General features: G+C 48.0%; 1 protein-coding gene across 1 annotated transcript in view; it reads left to right on the forward strand.

The window, feature by feature from the left end:
- Positions 1-11,960, forward strand: part of TMEM131 (transmembrane protein 131) — a 169,167-nt gene extending 157,207 nt beyond the window's left edge. Inside the window, exons 34-41 of the mRNA XM_061155969.1 lie at positions 4,199-4,323; positions 4,507-4,656; positions 6,907-7,072; positions 7,759-7,880; positions 7,980-8,076; positions 8,871-8,968; positions 9,568-9,728; positions 10,912-11,960. Of these exons, the coding sequence (XP_061011952.1) occupies positions 4,199-4,323; positions 4,507-4,656; positions 6,907-7,072; positions 7,759-7,880; positions 7,980-8,076; positions 8,871-8,968; positions 9,568-9,728; positions 10,912-11,196 (1,204 nt within the window). The 3' untranslated portion in view covers positions 11,197-11,960. The remainder of the gene's footprint in view (positions 1-4,198; positions 4,324-4,506; positions 4,657-6,906; positions 7,073-7,758; positions 7,881-7,979; positions 8,077-8,870; positions 8,969-9,567; positions 9,729-10,911) is intronic.
- Positions 11,961-19,940: the final 7,980 nt, after the last annotated feature.

Below are 19,940 nucleotides of genomic sequence, written 5' to 3' on the forward strand. Positions count from 1 at the left end.
TCTGGGGTTTTTTGCAATGAAAGCTGTGTAAGTCATTATGTTCCTCTGGGTTTTTTCTGCTGCCCAGCATTCACTGTCACTGGGGAGGGACAGGCACATGCTTCTGAGGTCAGATATATAAAAGGCAGGGTTAAAACTTGTAAAAACAGAGGAGGACCAGTGGTTAAAACATCATGCTGCTACTGCGAGGGGCATGGGTTCAACCCCTGGTCAGGGAACTAAGATCCCACATGCCATGTGGCTCAGCCAAAATATGGGCGGGGTGGGGAGGAATGGAGGAGAAAAATACAGTTGGTGATTTGCTCCCGGGCAGAGAGCCATTTCACTTCTGCCCAAAGATGGACTTGATGTTCCAGCTGCAGGTATGAGCATCATTTCTCTCCTAGGAGCTCTGGGTCTGCTACTCACCCAGGGCTGTCATGGGGATCTGGACTCCAAGGCTGTGAAACTTGGAAAAATTTATTTTTAACCTGTGATTCCCAGGTGGCACTAGTGGTAAGGAACCTGCCTGCCAACACAGGAGACTTAAGAGTCATCAGGAAGATGCCATGGAGAAGGGCATGGCAACCCACTCCAGTATTCTTGCCTGAAGAATCCCACGGACAGAGGAGCCTGGCGGGCAACAGTCCAAAGGGTTGCAAAGAGTCAGACACAACTGAAGAGACTCAACACACGGCACATACATTCTTACCTTAAAAAAAAAACAGCCAGGGCAGATATGACCACCAGACAGTTGCCACGAAATAGCTCCCGTCCACTCCCTGGGCCGGAGAGGCCCACAGGGAGGGCGCCCACAAAATGTTTTCCCAAGGAAATGAATGATTTGAACTATTGGGTTATTATTTCCTAAGGTTACTTCATACTTTCATCAAACTTTGGGTCTAATAAACTAATCCTGGTTTTAGAGTTGTTACCAGTGCCCTACTAGTTCATCGTATAAGATGGCCATCTGCTTGGAAGCCAGTATTGACCTTCTTCTCTGATAAGTGGACATCAACCCATGAAGTTGAGGGAATTATGTATAAATTAATAAAGGAAGACATGGTTTGTTGTCATCAGAACTGACCGTAGCTTTGCAGAAAGTCTGTTCTTACTCGGATTCTAGGAATAAAGCTTGAACTCTGCAAAGACACCAGTAAACTGGACTCTGTCCCTAGATTATACAGCTTAACTCGACAGGGCCAGCTTGTCCTGTAGAACCAGAAGCTAATCAGAAATTAGTGATTACTGCAGAAAAATTTAACCTTGTCCCTGAACTTAAGAAGCAACACAGTACATGGCAATATTAGTAATGGAGTATTTATACTTAAAGTTACCCTTTTGTGCAAAATGTTAGTTCAAGTGGCCTAACTACACAGTTTGTTGAGAACCATCTGACCTGCGGAATAGTGGCTCGTGCACTTGACTGCCCTGAGGGGAAATCAGCCTGAGGCACTTTGGTGCTCATATTCTGGCGCCCCAAGACAGGAATAACAGCCCTAGTCAAGTGACTAGAAATTATTCTTCTAGGCCCTTTTCAGGCTTAGTTGACTGATCAGATGTTTTAAAGTGTTGTTCAGTCGCTAAGCCATGTCCGACTCTTTGCCACCCCGTGAACTGCAACACGCCAGGCTTCCCTGTCCTCACTATGTTTTTAAAGTAAATGAGGCTAAAAAATCCAAATTATGAAAAACCCTAATTTTTACACATCCTGAGATCTTGTGAGAATGGAGTGTTGTGCTGTCATTGTTAGGACCATAAGTTTAAAAGCCCAGCTTCTGAGGATTATCTTAGTGAAATCAGTCCAGAGGTGACTGTCACCATAGGGACACGGTTCATTCTCCTTGACACCCGAGCTCAGAATATTTAAAACAGATTGTACATACGCATTAATCTTCTCATCCTTCTTCCAGTGACTTCTGTTGTATTCTGATCTTTTTAGGAAGTCAGTTGACTGTTAGCAGATTTGACATTGAGGATTTGTGAAAGACTTCACTTGATGCCCCGACTCTGCAGGGGGGGTATTGAGGGAGTTTTCTGGTATTCCCAGAGCCAGAGCTGCCCACTCTCCAGCCCCCAGTCAGGAGGCAGAGTGAGAACTCACATTTTTTAAAGATTTTATCTATTTATTTGGCTGCACCAGGTCTTAGTTGCAGCATGTGGGACCTAGTTCCCTGACCAGGGATCAAACCCGGGCCCCCTGCATTGGCGCACAGGGGCTTAGCCACTGGACCACCAGCGGAGTCTCAGCTCATGTCCTCTTGATGTGTGTAGTTAACAGCGATCATTACCAGAAGGCAGTTTACGCAGTATGCTCTAAATTGTCTTTTTAAATTGTCTGTCAATCATAAATAGAAAGCCAGGTTTATAGAACTGTAGCCTTAATAGTCTCACCCATAAACACTGCATTTTTTCATGTCAGTTTGTTAGCCCACCTAAAATTCTACTCATTTGGGTGAACTGAGCCCTTTGGATTTTGGGTTAGCCTTTATACTAATTCCAAATGTAACAACAATTTATGATAGAAAATTTGTGAAATACAAAGAAACAAAAGAATGAAAAGAAAGTGACCTTTGACCAACTACCTTATATAATGCTTATAAAGCACCTCTGTTAAAACCTGTTTATGAAATCATGCTTTATATGCTACTGTTCTATCATCTGCTTACCTTTTTGAAAGGAGGGGGGCATGTGCTAGTGATGGACGCTGGGGTGCCATTAGATATAGAAAGTCTGAGCTGTCCTCACGTTTGCAGTCTGATGTGAACTAGCTTGGTGAATGGTGCCAGGCCCAGAGCCCAGCAGAAATGTGCTACCCCCTGGGAGGGTGAGCTCAGAGGGGTAGTGGAAGGAGGATGTGTCACTTTAAGAACCTGAAGGTGGGGCTGGGAGGGGGTGGGGGGCAGAGTGCTGGGTTGGAATGACACCCCCGGAGGCTGGGGCCACAAGCGCACTTAAGGTGGAAAATACCAGACACTGCCCACTTTAAGAGCATTTGTATTGATCGGTGAGCTCTGTGAAGTTTTCTGTCGGAAAGCCAGCTATCAGCTCAGCCTTGAACCAGCAGCTTTGCGGCCGTCACCAGGAGCCCACTGATGATTTTTGGAGTAATTCTTGTAAGGGGCCACCGGGTTCCCTCAGCTGAAAGGCGTCCTTTTCTTGGGCCACATCAGCCTAGCTCCTGTCAATGGAGAGGCCTCCGTTGATCTTGGTGGGCAGCACGGAGGCGACTTTGTGGAGAAGGTTTTTATGGTTCATGCGTTTCCATTGTTCACCGTACTGCCTTATGTGGGCCATCGCCCTGCGTCATTTCTCAAAAAGATCACTTCTCTCTCGGCAGACTTCAATGTTTTCTTCATCGGGCTGTGAAAACTTAAAAATAGCCCTTAAAACTTAAAGTTGTCTCCCGTTTTGCCTTGCTGACAGGAAGTTCAGGGCCAATTAATTGTCCTATTTATACATGTTTATTATGTTAAGCTTACCTTTTAATATTTTAGAAGTAATATACTCTAAATAGATCAGTGAAAATAATATTTAAGTTTTGGCCTAAGATGAACCCTGAGTTCAAGAATAGAGAATATTTATCCTACCCACTTGGCCTAGACCTTAGGCAAATAAGAGCCCTGCCCCCCTGCCATGGGCTTCGAGGGATTGGTAGGTCACCCAGGAACTAGCCCTGGTGAACTTAGCCCTGGTTCACTGCATGGTGTCCGTGGGAAAATGGGTTCAGAGTTTTGAGTCACTGAACCTTTGACAGTTCTAAGTCTGAGACCTTTCAGAGTCTCCATATTCAAGAGTCCTGCAAGCAGTCCACACGTTGGGTGAGGATCTAGGTGCTGGGTGAGGAGGCTTCAGGTGGGATGAGACTCGCTCACAAGCAGAATGACTGCACTTAGCAGCTCCTACAAGGCTAGTTTGTACAAACAGTTTCCTACATCTTACCTAAGGTAGGTGCTCCAACCCGTTACATATTATTAAACAATGGACCTCAGTTCCCTGTCTGCTGTCAGAATAGCAGAGGGTAAATCTGTCCATGTCTTCTGAGCAGTATTAGAAGTGCTTGGAAGGCGGCCAGCCCTCAGGACAGTGGGTGGATGATGCATCAGGAGGCCAGATGAGTCAAAGAAGCCGTTGAAATTGTAGCCAGATCAGTGACTTCTCCTCTCAGCTCTGAAACAAAGCCTTGTGTTTGAATGTCCCATCCGTGGTTGTCTTTCAGTTCTTTAGAGCTACCGTATACTGCCCCCTTGGAAAGTAAACAGCGCCGAAATCTCCCAACCAAGATTCCTCTTCCAACTACATTGACCAGTGGATCCAAACCACGAAACTCCCAGAAAACAAAAGGTATTTTCCTTTCTCATCGTACAGGTGATCTAATGATTCATTGCATTAGTAGTTGTTGGTTGTGAGTTCACAGTAAGCAGCAGTCGTCAGGCATAGATGGATTCTCATTCTCATCAGGTTTTTTGAAATTGGCCCGAACGGGATGATCCTCCATCATGGCTTTCTTTTCTGAATTCTGGACAGGTACAAGTAAGTTAGTGGATAGCAGGCCACCTGCCCTTGCAAAGTTCCTCCCAAACAGTCAAGAACTAGGCAACACCAGCAGCTCAGAAGGCGAAAAAGACTCTCCCCCACCAGAGTGGGATTCCGTGCCTGTTCACAAGCCCGGCAGCTGTAAGTATGGTGCCCCCCACATGCGCAGCGCATCCGGGTCTGGGCGGGAAACCTGCAGGGCATCTCGCCTCCAAAGGAGGCGGAGGGTCTGTGTGCTGGAGCCGGTGTGTAGCAGCCAGCAGACACACTGGTAAAGGTCTGCGAGCAGTTAAACTGTGGTGGTGTGATCGGCCGTAGAGTGAATGTTCACAGCAGAGCAGGCTGTTCAGGGAGCTGCTTCATCACCCCCGGCTTCCCTCTGTACGACACGGGAAGTTCCAGTGGAGCAGTAAACCATCCAGAGAGGTGCTCAGCATCCCAGTACCTGACTAGTTTCTCATATGTTTACAGCATAACCACTCTTGTAAGGATTCACTTTGCTCCCAATTTACCACATCTTCTCCGTAGACAACCTGTGTGAAGGTGTGTGAGTTTTCTCACCAGTTTCCTGACCTTGTCCCCCGGGTCTGGCCTGCAGGAAATCATGACAGGAGCACTGTCTCCTCGAATAGGGTGGAGGCCCTCAGGCTCTAGATACATAGGACCTGGAAGAGGAGAGACCAGCGCAGCAAGGGCCTGGGCGCAGGGCCTTGGTGATCAGTCCTGCAGAGGTGATCTGTCTACACTCAGCCACCATATCACAGTGACTCCATTGGGCCCATTTGTGCCAGAGGGAAATCAGGGGTGAGCACCAGGTTTGAGGTCACGGGGCTTTAGAGAAGAGGGGTGATTGGAGGCCAGTGAGTTGAATGAGGGCGAAGAACTTGGGTGAGGTGGGCGTTGAGCACAAGCCTGTGTACATTCGCCCTGGAGAGAGACACTTCCTGGGTTAAAACCTGCAGCCCCATATTTGCTGTGAAACTTTCTGGACCCTTTTTAGTACTTTCTTCTTGCCTGAGATGAGGGAGAAAGTCCGAAATCCCTGGTCATTCAAGAAACAAGTTGAACGAGTCTCTGGGTCGTCCCGGGGTCCAGGCTGCTGCTTTCAGGCCCTTAGATCCCCTCTGAGGTTTCAGCAGGACACTGGTGCTTGGGTTTTACCCTGTGACAGGGGCCATTTCCCCGCAGAGGAAGCTGCGTTTCAGTGTAGGGAGTAAACTCCGTGTTCCCAGGGAGCCGGTTTCACTGGGCTGTGTGAAGCCCAGCAAGGCCTGGGGGTATTCTGCAAGGAGGAGGTGTGGGTGTCAGGTCAGCAGGCAAGGAGGGGAGATTCTTCCAGCGAGCAAGGGTGAGAGGGGCAGGTGGGAACGGTGGGTGAATAGGTGCCGGCCCTATGGGGGAAGCGCGGGCAGAGTGCACAGCTGAAGATGGGAAAACTAACTCGGGCTTTGAAGGGTAGGGGCTTTGTGTGGAGTTTCCGATCCAGGGCCTGGACACAGCCAGGATCATGTGAGCTCACTTGGGCCCCCCAGCCCCTTGCCTGTTGGGAGAAGCATGCAGTGCTGGAGGGAAGGGGAACCACCCGCAGAGCCAGCTTGATTCTGAAAGTGAGGGGTACAGGCCCTGCGGGTGGGAGGGGAGCAGAGCAGACTGTCCTTGCTCTGGAGGCTCGAAAGGCCGGCCAGAGGGACCAGGGGGGCAATGCATGGAGCTGTGCAAAGCCTCCTGCACCGGGGAAGAAACCGGGTTGGGGATGCTAGGCAAGGGGGTCATGCCAGGGTAACTGGGCGAGTAGGGCCCCCCCAGAGACTGAGCTTGCGGAGCCACGCCCTCTGCTCACACCTCATGTCACAGCACCAGGGCACACCTGACGGATGTGCAAGGTGGTACCTGTTTCTGAAAAGGTGTGTGTTTCCACTGAGTGAATGCAGAATCTATCTTATTTTCTGTTTAAAATTTTTAAAACAGCTGTGCTTTAAAGGGCAGCAGGAATAGAGTAGGAGTTTGTATCCTTGTAAGACAGGGACCAGGCGGGCCCTCAGGGTGCAAGGGTGCCCCTGGGAGAGCTGGGGGTGCTCTCCTGGCCCCACGCCTGTGAGGTTTGGGCCTGTGTGGCAGTCCAGGGTCTTCCAGGTCCAGGCAGAGACTCCACCTGCCCATCCACCAGCCTGAGGAGGGAGGGGACCTCACCCCCCGGGAAGGGCCTGCAGAGCCGGGGCACAGTGGGCATTCCAGGAAAGGCAGAGGGACAGAACACACATGCGAGCTGTAGGTTTTTCTTAGTGGAAGCACTTGAGTTAGTGCCTTGCTATCAGAATATCAAAAGCAACTATTTTTGAAGAGTAAAAACTGACAAGTCACAGTTGAGACGCTTTTATTTTTAATTTGCAGCTGCAGATAGTCTTTATAAACTCTCTCTGCAAACCCTCAACGCAGACATCTTCCTGAAACGACACCAGACCTCACCGCCGCCCGCCTCCCCGTCGCCGCCCGCCGCACCCTGCCCGTTCACAGCCCGGGGCAGCTACAGCAGCATCGTCCACGGCAGCCCGGGCAGGTGGGCTCGCCGTGCCGAGCTGGGACCCGCTCGGTGGGGCCCCAGAGGCTGCAGGCTGCCGTCCCACCCTGCGCAGGCTCAGCCCCGCTCCCCACCCCTGACCTCAGGGCGGCCCCGTAGAGTCACAGTCTGGTTCAGGAGCCAGCTCCTGGTCCAGGAGCACATCCTTCCTGAATGAAGTCCCAGGAGCTGTGCTGAGAGTCGAAGAAACAGGTTTACGGGTCTTTGCTCTGACCCTGTGGCAGGTGAAGGTCGCGGTGACCAGGCGGGGCCTGGAAGAGCCGCGCAGACGGGAGGCACCGAGCCCGACTGACCGTCTGGGGCCTTGGCGGCGTGCCGCTCACAGACCGGGGGCCTGCGCTGCCCCCACGGGCCGGTGTCGGTGCACTGCGCCCTCCCAGCATCTCTTGCCCCCCGCGGCCCCACGCGGGGCGGCCGGGGCTCCTCGCCCACGGGCGGCACGGGGACCCTGCAGCAGCGGTCAGCCATCCCGCGCCCCGTCTAGAAGGGGCTGCCCCGCCACGTCTCCTTCCCTTCTCCCCACGTCCCCGGCTTTCCACCTGACCGCACAGTCTCGGGCCTGGCCTGCTGGAGCCACGGTCCCTGGGACATGAGTCCCCGGGGCCACCGGGTGGGGGGTAGTGCCAGCGAGGACTGAGGGGTGTCGCCTCGCTTCCTCCCCCCAGTGACTCTAAAGCAAAGCAGCCAAGCGGGAGCAAGCACAAGCTGACCAAAGCCGCTTCCCTCCCGGGCAAGAATGGCAACCCCACTTTCGCCGCAGTCACGGCTGGGTACGACAAGAGCCCAGGTGAGTGGCTGGCCTCAGACACCCGGCACCCCTGGCCTCGACCTGGGGGCACACCTGTGGCCCGGCTGCCTTCAGCTGACTCGGAGTCCGTTATTACAGGTGGGAATGGCTTTGCCAAAGTCTCTTCAAGCAAAACAGACTTCTCCAGCAGCCTTGGCATTTCACACACTCCCGTTGACAGCGACGGCTCAGACAGGTATGGCCGGCCTGTCTCAGTCGGGGTGGAGGCAGGTGGGCTTCTCGGGCCAGGTTGACATCTTCTAGCTGTGCGTGTGCTCTGAGGCCCCTCGGTGACAAGCAGATGTTTGGTGGTGGTCAGGCGCCTCTGTTAGGTGGGGGGCTCTGTTCCCCCCAGGCTCCCTGATAGGAGGAGGCACCCGCAACACAGCCCACCCCCGCGGAGGGGGACAGCTGTGTGTTCCTCCATCTAAGTCTCTTCTCATCCCTCTGCGTTGTCACAGTCATTGTGGAAGGGCTGTAACCTCATCATGAGAAACAAGAACCAAAACGTATTTGAGAGGAATGACACTGGAAGATTCCAGGCAGTTATTGTACACTGTCGCTCTTTGACCCAAAGTGGCCACAGTGGCCTGGGGGCATGCAGGGATTGCCTCGGTTCACTTTCCTGGATGAAATTCCAACAGTAAAATAATAAAAACTGCAAGTAGACTCCCAGTTTTACCTGCTTGATACTAACAAAATGAATCCTAGATTTGAAATAGTTTAATAAATCTTCCATCACCAAAAGGTAAACAAGGCAGCAATACCTCTTTTCTCTGCAGAAGACTTGCTCTGAGCCAGGCTCCCAGCCTGTGACAGAGTGGCCTGAGCTCTGAACCCTCCGTGGGATGGAGCGGCCTCCAGTTCTCCGCGTTTTAACATGCGAGCGCCCGTTGAAGCAGGGCCTTCCGTGTGCAGCTATGAGCGATGGATCTGTCTCCATTGACCATCACATTCTTGTGTGTTGCGTTTTTCTCTCCCAACATTCAGCTCGGGTCTGTGGAGCCCCGTGAGCAACCCCAGCAGCCCTGACTTCACACCCCTCAACTCGTTCTCAGCCTTTGGGAATTCTTTTAACCTAACTGGTGGTGAGTGTTTAAGCCCTGGACCGTGACTGATGAGCCGTGAACAGACGGAGGGAGGAGACTGTGGTGGTCATCTGGTGGGCGTGTTTGAAAGATGCATTCCACGTCAGCACTATCAGGCAGCCGTAGACGTGGGCATGGGGCTGACTTCCGGGAGGCGGGTCTGTCTCTGCTGTCCTGGCCCTCGGACGGGTCCCTCCCCACACCCCTCCCCGAAGGTGCAGTGGGTCTGCTCCATGCGGTGGGGGTCCCCACTGGCTTATGTTCTGCAGAATTGACTTAAGAGCTTCAAGAAAGTTCTGTGTCTGAGAGGTGACTCCTGGCTACGCTGGAGCTCCTTATTTTTCTTGCTGTTGAGAATTAGAGGCAGTGATGTGAGTTTCACATCAGCTGTGATGGTGTTTGCACTTGACAATCCAGTGAAAAGTGTGGGTGAGGTATAGAGACCATGGGCAGGAGTCTGGGGAACCTCCCCACACCCCACTTTGAGTGGTGGGGGCTGCTCGACTGGGTGGGATGCATACCCCTGAGAGGACACGCGACCCCTCCCCGGGAGCACGGCTGGATCCAGCACACACTTGCCTTTGCTTCCTCACTTGCAGAAGTGTTCAGCAAGCTTGGGTTGGCGCGATCGTGCAATCAGGCCTCACAGAGGAGCTGGAATGAGCTGAGCGGCGGCCCCTCCTACCTCTGGGACTCGCCGGCCACAGAGCCCGGCCCTTCCTGGCCAGCCAGTTCTGGCTCCCCGACCCACACGGCCACGGTGAGTCCTGGGCTTGCTCCGCCTGCCTGCTCAGGCAGCTGTCCCTGGGGTGATGCTGACAGAGATGAATGACAAGAGCAGCATGAAGGCGTGGGTCAGCACGCTCACCGTGTCCACTGCTCTGTCTTCATGTCTGCCCAAGTGACCGGCAGTGCTCTTGAGAGCCGAGATGGTCCAGAAGTTACAGGAGGGAGGCTGAGACGCTGAGGCTTGAGAGAGAGGCTTCTCTCATTTCAGCCTCTCCCAGCCTGTCAGTCAGACCACAGGGTGACTGAGGGCCCGTCTTGGGTCCCCCACCTCCAGGCCAGACGGTGCCTGGGCATGGCACGTACCGGCTCCTGAGAGGCCCATGTCTCGAGCTTTTTCTAGGTGCATCTGTTTATTTCTCAGCTAAATGGTTCTGCAAAGATCATGCGCAACAAAAAGTAAATGATTCCTGGTTTCAGCTTTTACAAAATCATGACAGAAAAATAGGATCCCATTGTGATTACTTCTTCATCCTCAGGAAAACTCAGTTAGATGTGCAAGGTTTAACAGTAGATATTTTAACTTCACTAGTTCCAAAGTTTGTCTTCACTCGTAATCATTCTGGCTTCAGTTTTACAAACATCTTAACCATTCTTTTAAAATGGGGTAGAACTCTTTGAGACCTTACAAGCCATTATTGCTGGGTCTTCCCTGGTGGCTCAGAGGGCAAACGAATCCACCTGCAATGCAGGAGACTTGGGTTCGATCCCTGGGTTGGGAAGATCCCCTGGAGGAGGAAATGGCAACCCACTCCAGTATTCTTGCCTGGGAAATCCAATGGACAGAGGAGCCTGGCCGGCTCCAGTCCATGGGGTCACAAAAGAGTCTAAGCAGCTAACACTGTCGCTTTCTTTTCATTGCTGGTGCAGCCTGTCCAGCTCCTCCATGTGGTGCAAAGGTGGCAGGGGCGGCTCACGGCCCTGTAAACTTCACCTTCAGAAACGGGCGGGCTGGACTCAGCCCACCAGCTGTGGTGGGCGCCCCTTTAGAATTTCAGAACCATCTGCACAGTTGCTGAGGTGGCTCTGTGTATAAAACATTCGTTTTAAAGGAAACAGTGAGAGGAACCTGTGTTCTAGCCCGTTTTTGGCATTAGCTTCACTTTGCCGTCCGCCCCCCTCACGTCTGACGCTCACTGTCTCTCTTGTCTCATCAGCCCATCCTTGGCAGCACCAGCAGCCTGTGGTCGTCCACTCCGTTCAGCAGCTCCATCTGGTCCAGCAGCCTGCACAGCACCCTGCCCTTCACCAGCCCCGCCAGCGCGTTGCCGAGCATCGGCCTCATGGGCCCCGAGAGCGCCCCGGCACCTCACGCGCCCTCCACCGCCAGCCCCACCGACGACCTGGGCCAGACCTACAACCCCTGGCGGATATGGAGCCCCACCATCGGACGGAGGAGCTCAGACCCCTGGTCGAATTCGCACTTCCCTCACGAGAATTGAAATTAGGCAAAAAAAAAGAAAAAGAAAACGGTGGTGGCCCCTGGTCTAGATCATGATGTGCCCGTTTCCGAGACATCTCGAAGGCTCTCCCGCTGTCGCTGCCCACGCCCCACCCTCCCCATCTCGCAGGGCAGGCTTGTACCACTCGCTTCTTTCAGATCTTTCTTGCAATTATGATAATACGAGATTTGCTGTTGTGCTTTTAGAGAAAAGTCTGGACTCAGCCACAAACTCCAGTAAGCCCTGTCCATCTGAAAACCTTACCTGTTATCAACTGTCCACCACCTGGCTTCCTCCCACCTTATCTATCTGTGTGAACACCAATTTGATGTTACAGCTAAGGTGACAACTCGAGTTGATTTCAGAAGTCCTGGCATGTGACAATTTTATTAAATTACCAAGGTTGGTTTTTTAATAATTTCACAATATTACATGCCAAGATCTAATTTTAAAAATGTATGAGGACTTTGTGCTGAAAAATACAGAGTATTTTTTTAAAATAAGGCTGTCTCGGTTTAAAAGCAGATTACAGAAATGTTAAGTCAACTTTAAGAACAGTGAATGAATGTTAAAGCATTCGGTTGAGACCATATGCATTTTCTGTGCTGTTTGTACTTGAGGTATGTAACATTTGTATACCTGAATTTATTTTCAAGATAAACTGAAATGCACATCGCCAAGTCTTGAGATACAAGATTGAAGGTGTATTTCTTAAAAATACAACTTTATGTTGTACTTTGAAATAAATGATGCTTTTTTCAAAAGCCTTGAATTTGTTGTGTGTCTTTTTTTTTAACACAGAATATGCATATGTTTCATTCTATCAGTGCCTCATTCTGTGGAGATGGGCTTACTGTGGCTGTAAGCTCTGTGGTCCAATTAAATTCTGAGTATTTCCATAGTGTTCCCTGAAGGACTCTGAGAAAAGAAGCTCACACATCTAAAAAGAAGTGTTCAACCCTTTTCCAGTTTTCATATTCCCACAGCTCCTCCAAGTGGTGCCTGTAAAGACCACACAGTTCCCAGGCAAGTTCCACGGGCCGTAACATGAGTTTGGTTTAATTTCTCAGAAAGTGCTGCCTGCCTCAGCAGACTTCTCTTGTCATCCTTTTCCTGGCCTGTAAAGCCAGCCTCTGCTGGGGTAACCAGAGATGCTAAACGTGAACATTCTGTGAACCACAGAGAAATCCAGCCTTCCCCATGAAGGTCAGAGTGGCTGAGCTGAAGCATCGTCCGGAGAGATTCTGAACCTGACCTTTTCTGTCCTCTGTCTGAGACTCGACACCAGCTTCCTGTCCTTTCAGAGCTCAGGCGTGTCAGGCTCACGGAAGACCTGGGCCATGGACCTGCATCTGCCTCGCAGGTGCTTCTGTGTGCAAGTGCAAAATCAAGACACAGTTAAGGCTTGGGGTTCTTTCTACACCAAAGCAACTCATAAGATGTTACAAAGCCACTGAACCACTGAGCTTCACACAAACCCTAGTTTACAGAAAGAAAAGAAAAGTTTTGTTGGCAAACCTTACCTCAGTCAGTATCTCAGGGATCCTAAACTTGCACCTTTGGAAGAATCACCTGAAACTCCCAAATGCCTTCTTTGACCCCACAGGGTCCTCATCCTCAGGCTTGAGAAACACGTGGAAAGGGGAAAAGCACAAAGAGTTTGCTGTTACCTGGGTTTTTCAGATAATTTGGGGCAGGTATTTGAGAGGCAACCTACTCATCAACCAAACCCAAACCTTTGACCAGATCCAGCCTGACAATTTACCTGCAAAACCGGGTAGCATAGCAGTTTGCTTTGTACTAGGCCAAGGCTGAGTTTAAAAGTTTGTAACAGGGGCTTCCCTGGTGGCTCAGATGGTAAAGAATCCACCTGTAAAGGCAGGAGACGTGAGTTCAGTCCTTGGGTTGGGAAGATCCCCCCTGGAATCCCCTGGAGGAAATGTCAGCCCACTCCAGTACTCTTGCCTGAAGAATTCCATGGACAGAGGAGCCTGGCAAGCTACAGTCCATGCGGTCACAAAAAGCTGGACACGACTGACTTAACACTTTCACTTCAAATGTAACTTAATAAACAAAAACAAATATATTGGTTATAAACTTTTATATATTACTACAATTCATGAAAACTTAATATGTTAACAAAATAGCCAGATTAACCTTAAATTAGACTGAAATTAATCTTTAAATGTTAGTTTCTGAAAAACTGATACAGAAAGAATTTTAATTTACCCTTATTTTATGTCAGTGGAGAACAAAACATGCAGATACTTTTTGATGATAGTATGTTTTTGCCATCTCAAAATTTTAGAGTAATTGAAATAAGTACTCATAAAATATTAACTTGACAATTTTTATACTTCTGTCTAGAAGGAAGTCTTATGTCTGAAGGAAAAAGTACAGGTTGATTACTGTTATGAGTCATAATTAATGTAGATAGTGATACTAGGTCCAATAATACAGAAACTTCAAGTTACATGCACAGGATAACAGAAGATGTGATTGTCTTGATTTTTTAAAGTTAAAATTCATCTTAATAATTTGATACAGTGCTAATACTGAAAGGTTAATATTTTAAAGCTACAGAAAAATTCTAAATTATCTACTTTATGTCTGTGTGTGCTCACTCAGTTGTGTCCAAATCTTTGTGACCCCATAGAGTGTAGCCCACCAGGCTCCTCTGTCCATGGGCTTTCCCAGGCAAGAATACAGCAGTGGGTTGCCATTTCCTCTCCAGAGGGTATTCCCCCCAGGGATTGAACCCGAGTCCCTTACATCTCCTGCATTAGCAGGCAGTCTATTTTTTCTTAATTATGTATTTGGAGGATAATTACAACATTGTGATGGCCCCTGCCGTACATGAACGTGAATCGGTCACATGTGCACGTGTTCCCCACATCCTGAAACTCCCCTCCACCTCGCTCCCCACCCTGTCCTTCCAAGTTCTCCCAGAGCACTGGCTTTGGGCACCCTGCTTCACGCATCGAACACACACTGGTCATCTACTTTACATATGGTAACGTATATGAAAGGGAAAGTCGCTCAGTCATGTCTGACTCTGCGACCGTATGGACTGTAGCCCGCCAGGCTCCTCTGTCCATGGAATTCTCCAGGCCAGAATACTGGAGTGGGTAGCTGTTCCCTTCTCCAGGGAATCTTCCTGACCCAAGGGTCAAACCCAGGTCTCCTGCATTGCAGGCATATTCTTTACCAGCTGAGCCACCAGGGAAGCGGTAAGGTATATGTTTCAATACTATTCTCTCAAATCATCCCACCCTCGGGCAGGCAGATTCCTTACCACTAGTATCTATATATCTATATATACTTAAATGCATACAAATAAATGCATATTAATCCTTTTTACATTTGGCTTATGTAAATAATGTACCAAAGGAGTAAAATTAATATTTGGATTTTTTAATGTGAGATGATTTGGTAAGTATATCAAATGAAGAGACTAAATTGTTAACTCTCAGTACTTTTTTAACATACACTTAATTTTGTTGGGGCATAGGCTTGGATTACCGTGATATTGAATGGTTTGCCTTGGAAATGAATAGAGATCATTCTGTCGTTTTTGAAATTGCATCCAAGTACTGCATTTCAGACTCCTTTTCATTATAGGGGACAGGAATGCAAAAGTAGCAAGTCAAGAAACACCTGGAGTAACAGGCAAATTTGGTCTTGGAGTATGGAATGAAGCAGGGCAAAGGCTAATAGAGTTTTGCCAAGAGAACGCAATGGTCATAGCAAACACCCTCTTCCAACAACACAAGAGAAGACTCTACACATGGACATCACCAGATGGCCAACACCAAAATCATATTGATTATATTCTTTGCAGCCAAAGATGGAGAAGCTCTATACAGTCAGCAAAAACAAGACCTAGAGCTGACTGTGGCTCAGATCACGAACTCCTTATTGCCAAATTCAGACTTAAACTGAAGAGAGTAGGGATAACCACTAGACCATTCAGGTATGACCTAAATCAAATCCCTTATGATCATACAGTGGAAGTGAGAAATAGATTTAAGGGACTAGATCTGATAGAGTGTCTGATGAACTATGGACGGAGGTTCGTGACATTATACAGGAGACAGGGATCAAGACCATCCCCATGGAAAAGAAATGCAAAAAGGCAAAATGGTTGTCTGAGGAGGCCTTACAAATAGCTGTGAAAAGAAGAGAAGGGAAAAGCAAAGGAGAAAAGGAAAGATATTCCCATTTGAATGCAGAGTTCCAAAGAATAGCCAGGAGAGATAAGAAAGCCTTCCTCAGCAATCAGTGCAAAGAAATAGAGGAAAGCAACAGAATGGGAAAGTCTAGAGATCTCTTCAAGAAAATTAGAGATACCAAGGGAACATTTCATGCAAAGATGGGCTCAATAAAGGACAGAAATGGTATGGACCTAACAGAAGCAGAAGATATTAAGAAGAGGTGGCAAGAATACACAGAAGAACTGTACAAAAAAGATCTTCATGACCCAGATAATCACCATGGTGTGATCACTCACCTAGAGCCAGACATCCTGGAATGTGAAGTCAAGTGGGCCTTAGAAAGCATCACTAGGAACAAAGCTAGTGGAGGTGATGGAATTCCAGTTGAGCTATTTCAAATCCTGAAAGATGATGCTGTGAAAGTGCTGCACTCAATATGCCAGCAAATTTGGAAAACTCAGCAGTGGCCACAGGACTGGAAAAGGTCAGTTTTCATTCCAATCCCTAAGAAAGGCAATCCCAAAGAATGCTCAGACTACCGCACAATTGCACTCATCTCACACGCTAGTAAAGTAATGCTCAAAATTCTCCAAGCCAGGCTTCAGCAATACATGAACTGAGAACTTCCAGATGTTCAAGCTGGTTTTAGAAAAGGCCGAGGAACCAGAGATCAAATTGCCAATATCTGCTGGATCATCAAAAAAGCAAGAGGGTTCCAGAAAAACATCTATTTCTGCTTTATTGACTATATCAAAGCCTTTGACTGTGTGGATCACAATAAACTGTGGAAAATTCTGAAGGAGATGGGAATACCAGACCACTTGACCTGCCTCTTGAGAAATCTGTGTGCAGGTCAGGAAGCAATTGTTAGAACTGGACATGGAACAACAGACTGATTCCAAATAGGAAAAGGAGTACATCAAGGCTGTATATTGTCACCCAGCTTATTTAACTTATATGCAGAGTGCATCATGAGAAACGCTGGGCTGGAAGAAGCACAAGCTGGAATCAAGATTGCCGGGAGAAATATCAATAACCTCAGATATGCAGATGACACCACCCTTATGGCAGAAAGTGAAGAGGAACTAAAGAACCTCTTGATGAAAGTGAAAGAGAGGAGTTAAAAAGTAGGCTTAAAGCTCAACATTCAGAAAACTAAGATCATGGCATCTGGTCCCATCACCTCATGGGAAATAGATGGGGAGACAGTGGAAACAGTGTCAGACTTTATTTTTTTGGGCTCCAAAATCACTGCAGATGGTGACTGCAGCCATGAAATTAAAAGACACTTACTCCTTGGAAGGAAAGTTGTGACCAACCTAGATAGCATATTAAAAAGCAGAGACATTACTTTGCCAACAAAGGTCCGTCTGGTCAAGGCTATGGTTTTTCCAGTGGTCATGTATGGATGTGAGAGTTGGACTGTGAAGAAAGCTGAGTGCCGAAAAATTGATGCTTTTGAACTGTGGTGTTGGAGAAGACTCTTGAGAGTCCCTTGGACTGCAAGGAGATCCAACCAGTCCATCCTAAAGGAGATCAGTCCTGGGTGTTCATGGGAAGGACTGATGCTGAAGCTGAAACTCCAATACTTTGGCCACCTCAGGCGAAGAGTTGACTCATTGGAAAAGACCCTGATGCTGGGAGGGATTGGGGGCAGGAGGAGAAGGGGATGACAGAGGATGAGATGGCTGGATGGCATCACCGACTCAATGGGCATGAGTTTGAGTAAACTCCGGGAGTTTGTGATGGACAGGGAGGCCTAGCGTGCTGCGATTCATGGGGTCGCAAAGAGTCGGACACGACTGAGCGACTGAACTGAACTGAACTGACTTTTGTTGGGCTCCCAGGTGGCTCAGTGGTAAAGAATCCACCTACCAATGCAGGAGATGCAGGTTCAATCCCTGGGTCAGGAAAATCTCCTGGAGGAAATGGCAGCCTACTCCAGTATTCTTGCCTGGAGAACCTCACGGACAGAGGAAACTGGCAAGCTACTATCCATGAGGTCTCAAGAGAGTTGGCCACATCTTGGCAACTAAACAATATATAATTTTGTTGGAGTCCTTTGAACAGCCCTGACTTAATTTTATTTGTTCCTAAAAGAAAAGGCTATCACAGACTTAAATTCACTCTTAAAATATAGACCTATCCAAGAAATTAAATCATACTGATGACTGAAATATTTGCTTATACCTGGAAAAGTTGGCAAAAAAAAACCCCTAAAAACAAATATTTATCCTAATTGTTTAAATAAATGGGGGTGGGGAGGAGAGGGTGTCAGTCCACCAAATTTGAATGGTTTAAAAACAAAGAGGCTTTTTTTTTTCTTTTTGCCTGTACCACATGGCTTGCAGGATCTTAATTCCCTGAACAAAGAATCAAACCAGGACCCCTGCAATGCAAGCACTCAGTCCTGACCACTGTTCCATCAGGTAATTCCCACAGAGAAGCTTCTAAGTTTGGCAAAGCCTATAAAACTTGTGTCAACTACAAATTGGTACTTGCCATGGGTGCTTGTCATCTACCTGTATACCTCTACAAAGATTAAATAACATGCTGCTGCAGCTGCTGACCTTCAACCCACTGAAGGAATTCAGAGTGGAGAGCAGAAATGAGGCCTCCGTGATAAGGGGAAAAATTGGCAGGATAGGTCTTCAGACAGTTAGATATTTTCGGGAGCTGACTTTATGAGCCCAATTCTTGTATCTCCCTATATCTAGAAAACCACTAAAATCCTTCATGGTGACAATTATTCCTCGTAACTAGCAAAACTTCATGAGACTAGTAGAAACCTTTTGAAAAAATATGTGCTTGATTGCATGTACTCCCCCTTCACCAAAATCACACAAATACTGACCCTTTGCCCCTGCCTCTTGGGAGCAGTTTCTCAGAGCTGTCTGAGGTGCTGTCTCCTGGGCTAAAGTCCTCATTTTGCCCCAGATAAAACTGAGCTCACCACTCTCACATCGTGCATTTTTTTTTAAGTCGACAGCTGAATGACGAAGATATTTTAGATGCTTTTCTGCTGTTTAAGAAAATACTTACAGTGACAGTAAAAGAGGGCTTCCCTGGCAGCTCAGTGGTGTAAAGAATCCACCTGCAATGCAGAGACTCAGGTTCAGTCCCTGGGTCGGGAGGATCCCCTGGAGGAGGAAAAGGCAACCCACTCCAGTATTCTTGCCTGGAGAATCCCATGGACAGAGGAACCCGGTGGGCTAGTCCATGGGGGTCACGAAAGAGTCAGACACGATTGAATGACAAAACAAGAGTGTAAGTCACAAACGCCCTGGTAAGGCCTGGGCTGGCCGCCAGGCTAAAGGGTACGCCTGCCATCTCACTGGTGAGAAAAGCTGGAGAAATTCGGAGACGCTATATGTTAACTGTTGGGGCAGAAAAGATTAGAAAGAAAGATGGGAGAAGTCACGATGCACATTATATCTTAGGATAGCTGACTTACGCACCAAAAATATTTACAATGGAGTTGAACAAAATTTTTCATGATATTATCCATAAGAGCAGAGATAGAGTGACAATATTCATCCATCACTCACAGAATGTTAGAGGTATTACAAGGATGTCTCCAAACTACATCCTCCCCCAAAATAAAACAATCCTGACAAAATGTAAAGGAGACCAGGGGCAAAACCAGAAGTTTGAAGGTACTTTACACACCTCCATGGGGATGTCAAACACATGTGTCCTGCCAGGGACTATAAATACATTCTGACTGGTGTTTATTTTCAACTGTAGATTGAAATTTTCCTTGTGAGGGCACCACAGACCTAACTAAGGCAAAAAAAAAAAAAAAAACCCGAGATAGTGCTTAATTGTGTTTCCCAACCTGGAGAATTCCTGCTTACCTGTCTAATATCAGAGTATCTTTTTTCTAGTACTGTTACTAGAAACACTGTTTTGCCTTTAATCCAGAAACTTCACTCTCTTTATGTCTACAATCCTCTAAAAAAAAAAAAAAAAATAGAACTAATGATGTTTTAAAAATAATAAATACAAAACCTCTCAGAAACCTTAAAAAAATTTTAATGTAAAAAGATTACACTAAGACTTTGCTGGTGGTGCAGTGGATAAGAATCCGCCTCCCAATGCACAGGACACAGGTTCGATCCCTGGTTCGGGAAGATCCTGCATGCCACAGAGCAACTAAGCCTGTGCTCCGCAAGAAGAGAAGGCACCACAGTGAGAAGCCCAAGCACTGCTCTCTCCACGACTAGAGAAAGCCCACAGAAAGCAGCGAAGACCCAGCGAGGCCAAAAATAAACAAAATTACATTTTAAGTTAAGAAAAAAAATTTAAAGATCACCATTAGCATAGTTTATAAAATCTGTCACCTCCAGGGCCCAAGTTAGCTTCCTATGAATTAATAACATGCCACCTCAGCGACTTCACTGGCAGTGCAATAGTTAAGACTCCATGCTTCCATTGCAGGGAACATGGGTTCAATCTCTGGTTGGGAACTAAGATCCCGCATGCTGCAAGATTGAGGACAGGAGGAGAAGGAGACGACGGAGGAAGAGA

This window comes from Dama dama, chromosome 11, assembly GCF_033118175.1.
Source record: "Dama dama isolate Ldn47 chromosome 11, ASM3311817v1, whole genome shotgun sequence".
Classification (NCBI taxonomy): domain Eukaryota; kingdom Metazoa; phylum Chordata; class Mammalia; order Artiodactyla; family Cervidae; genus Dama; species Dama dama.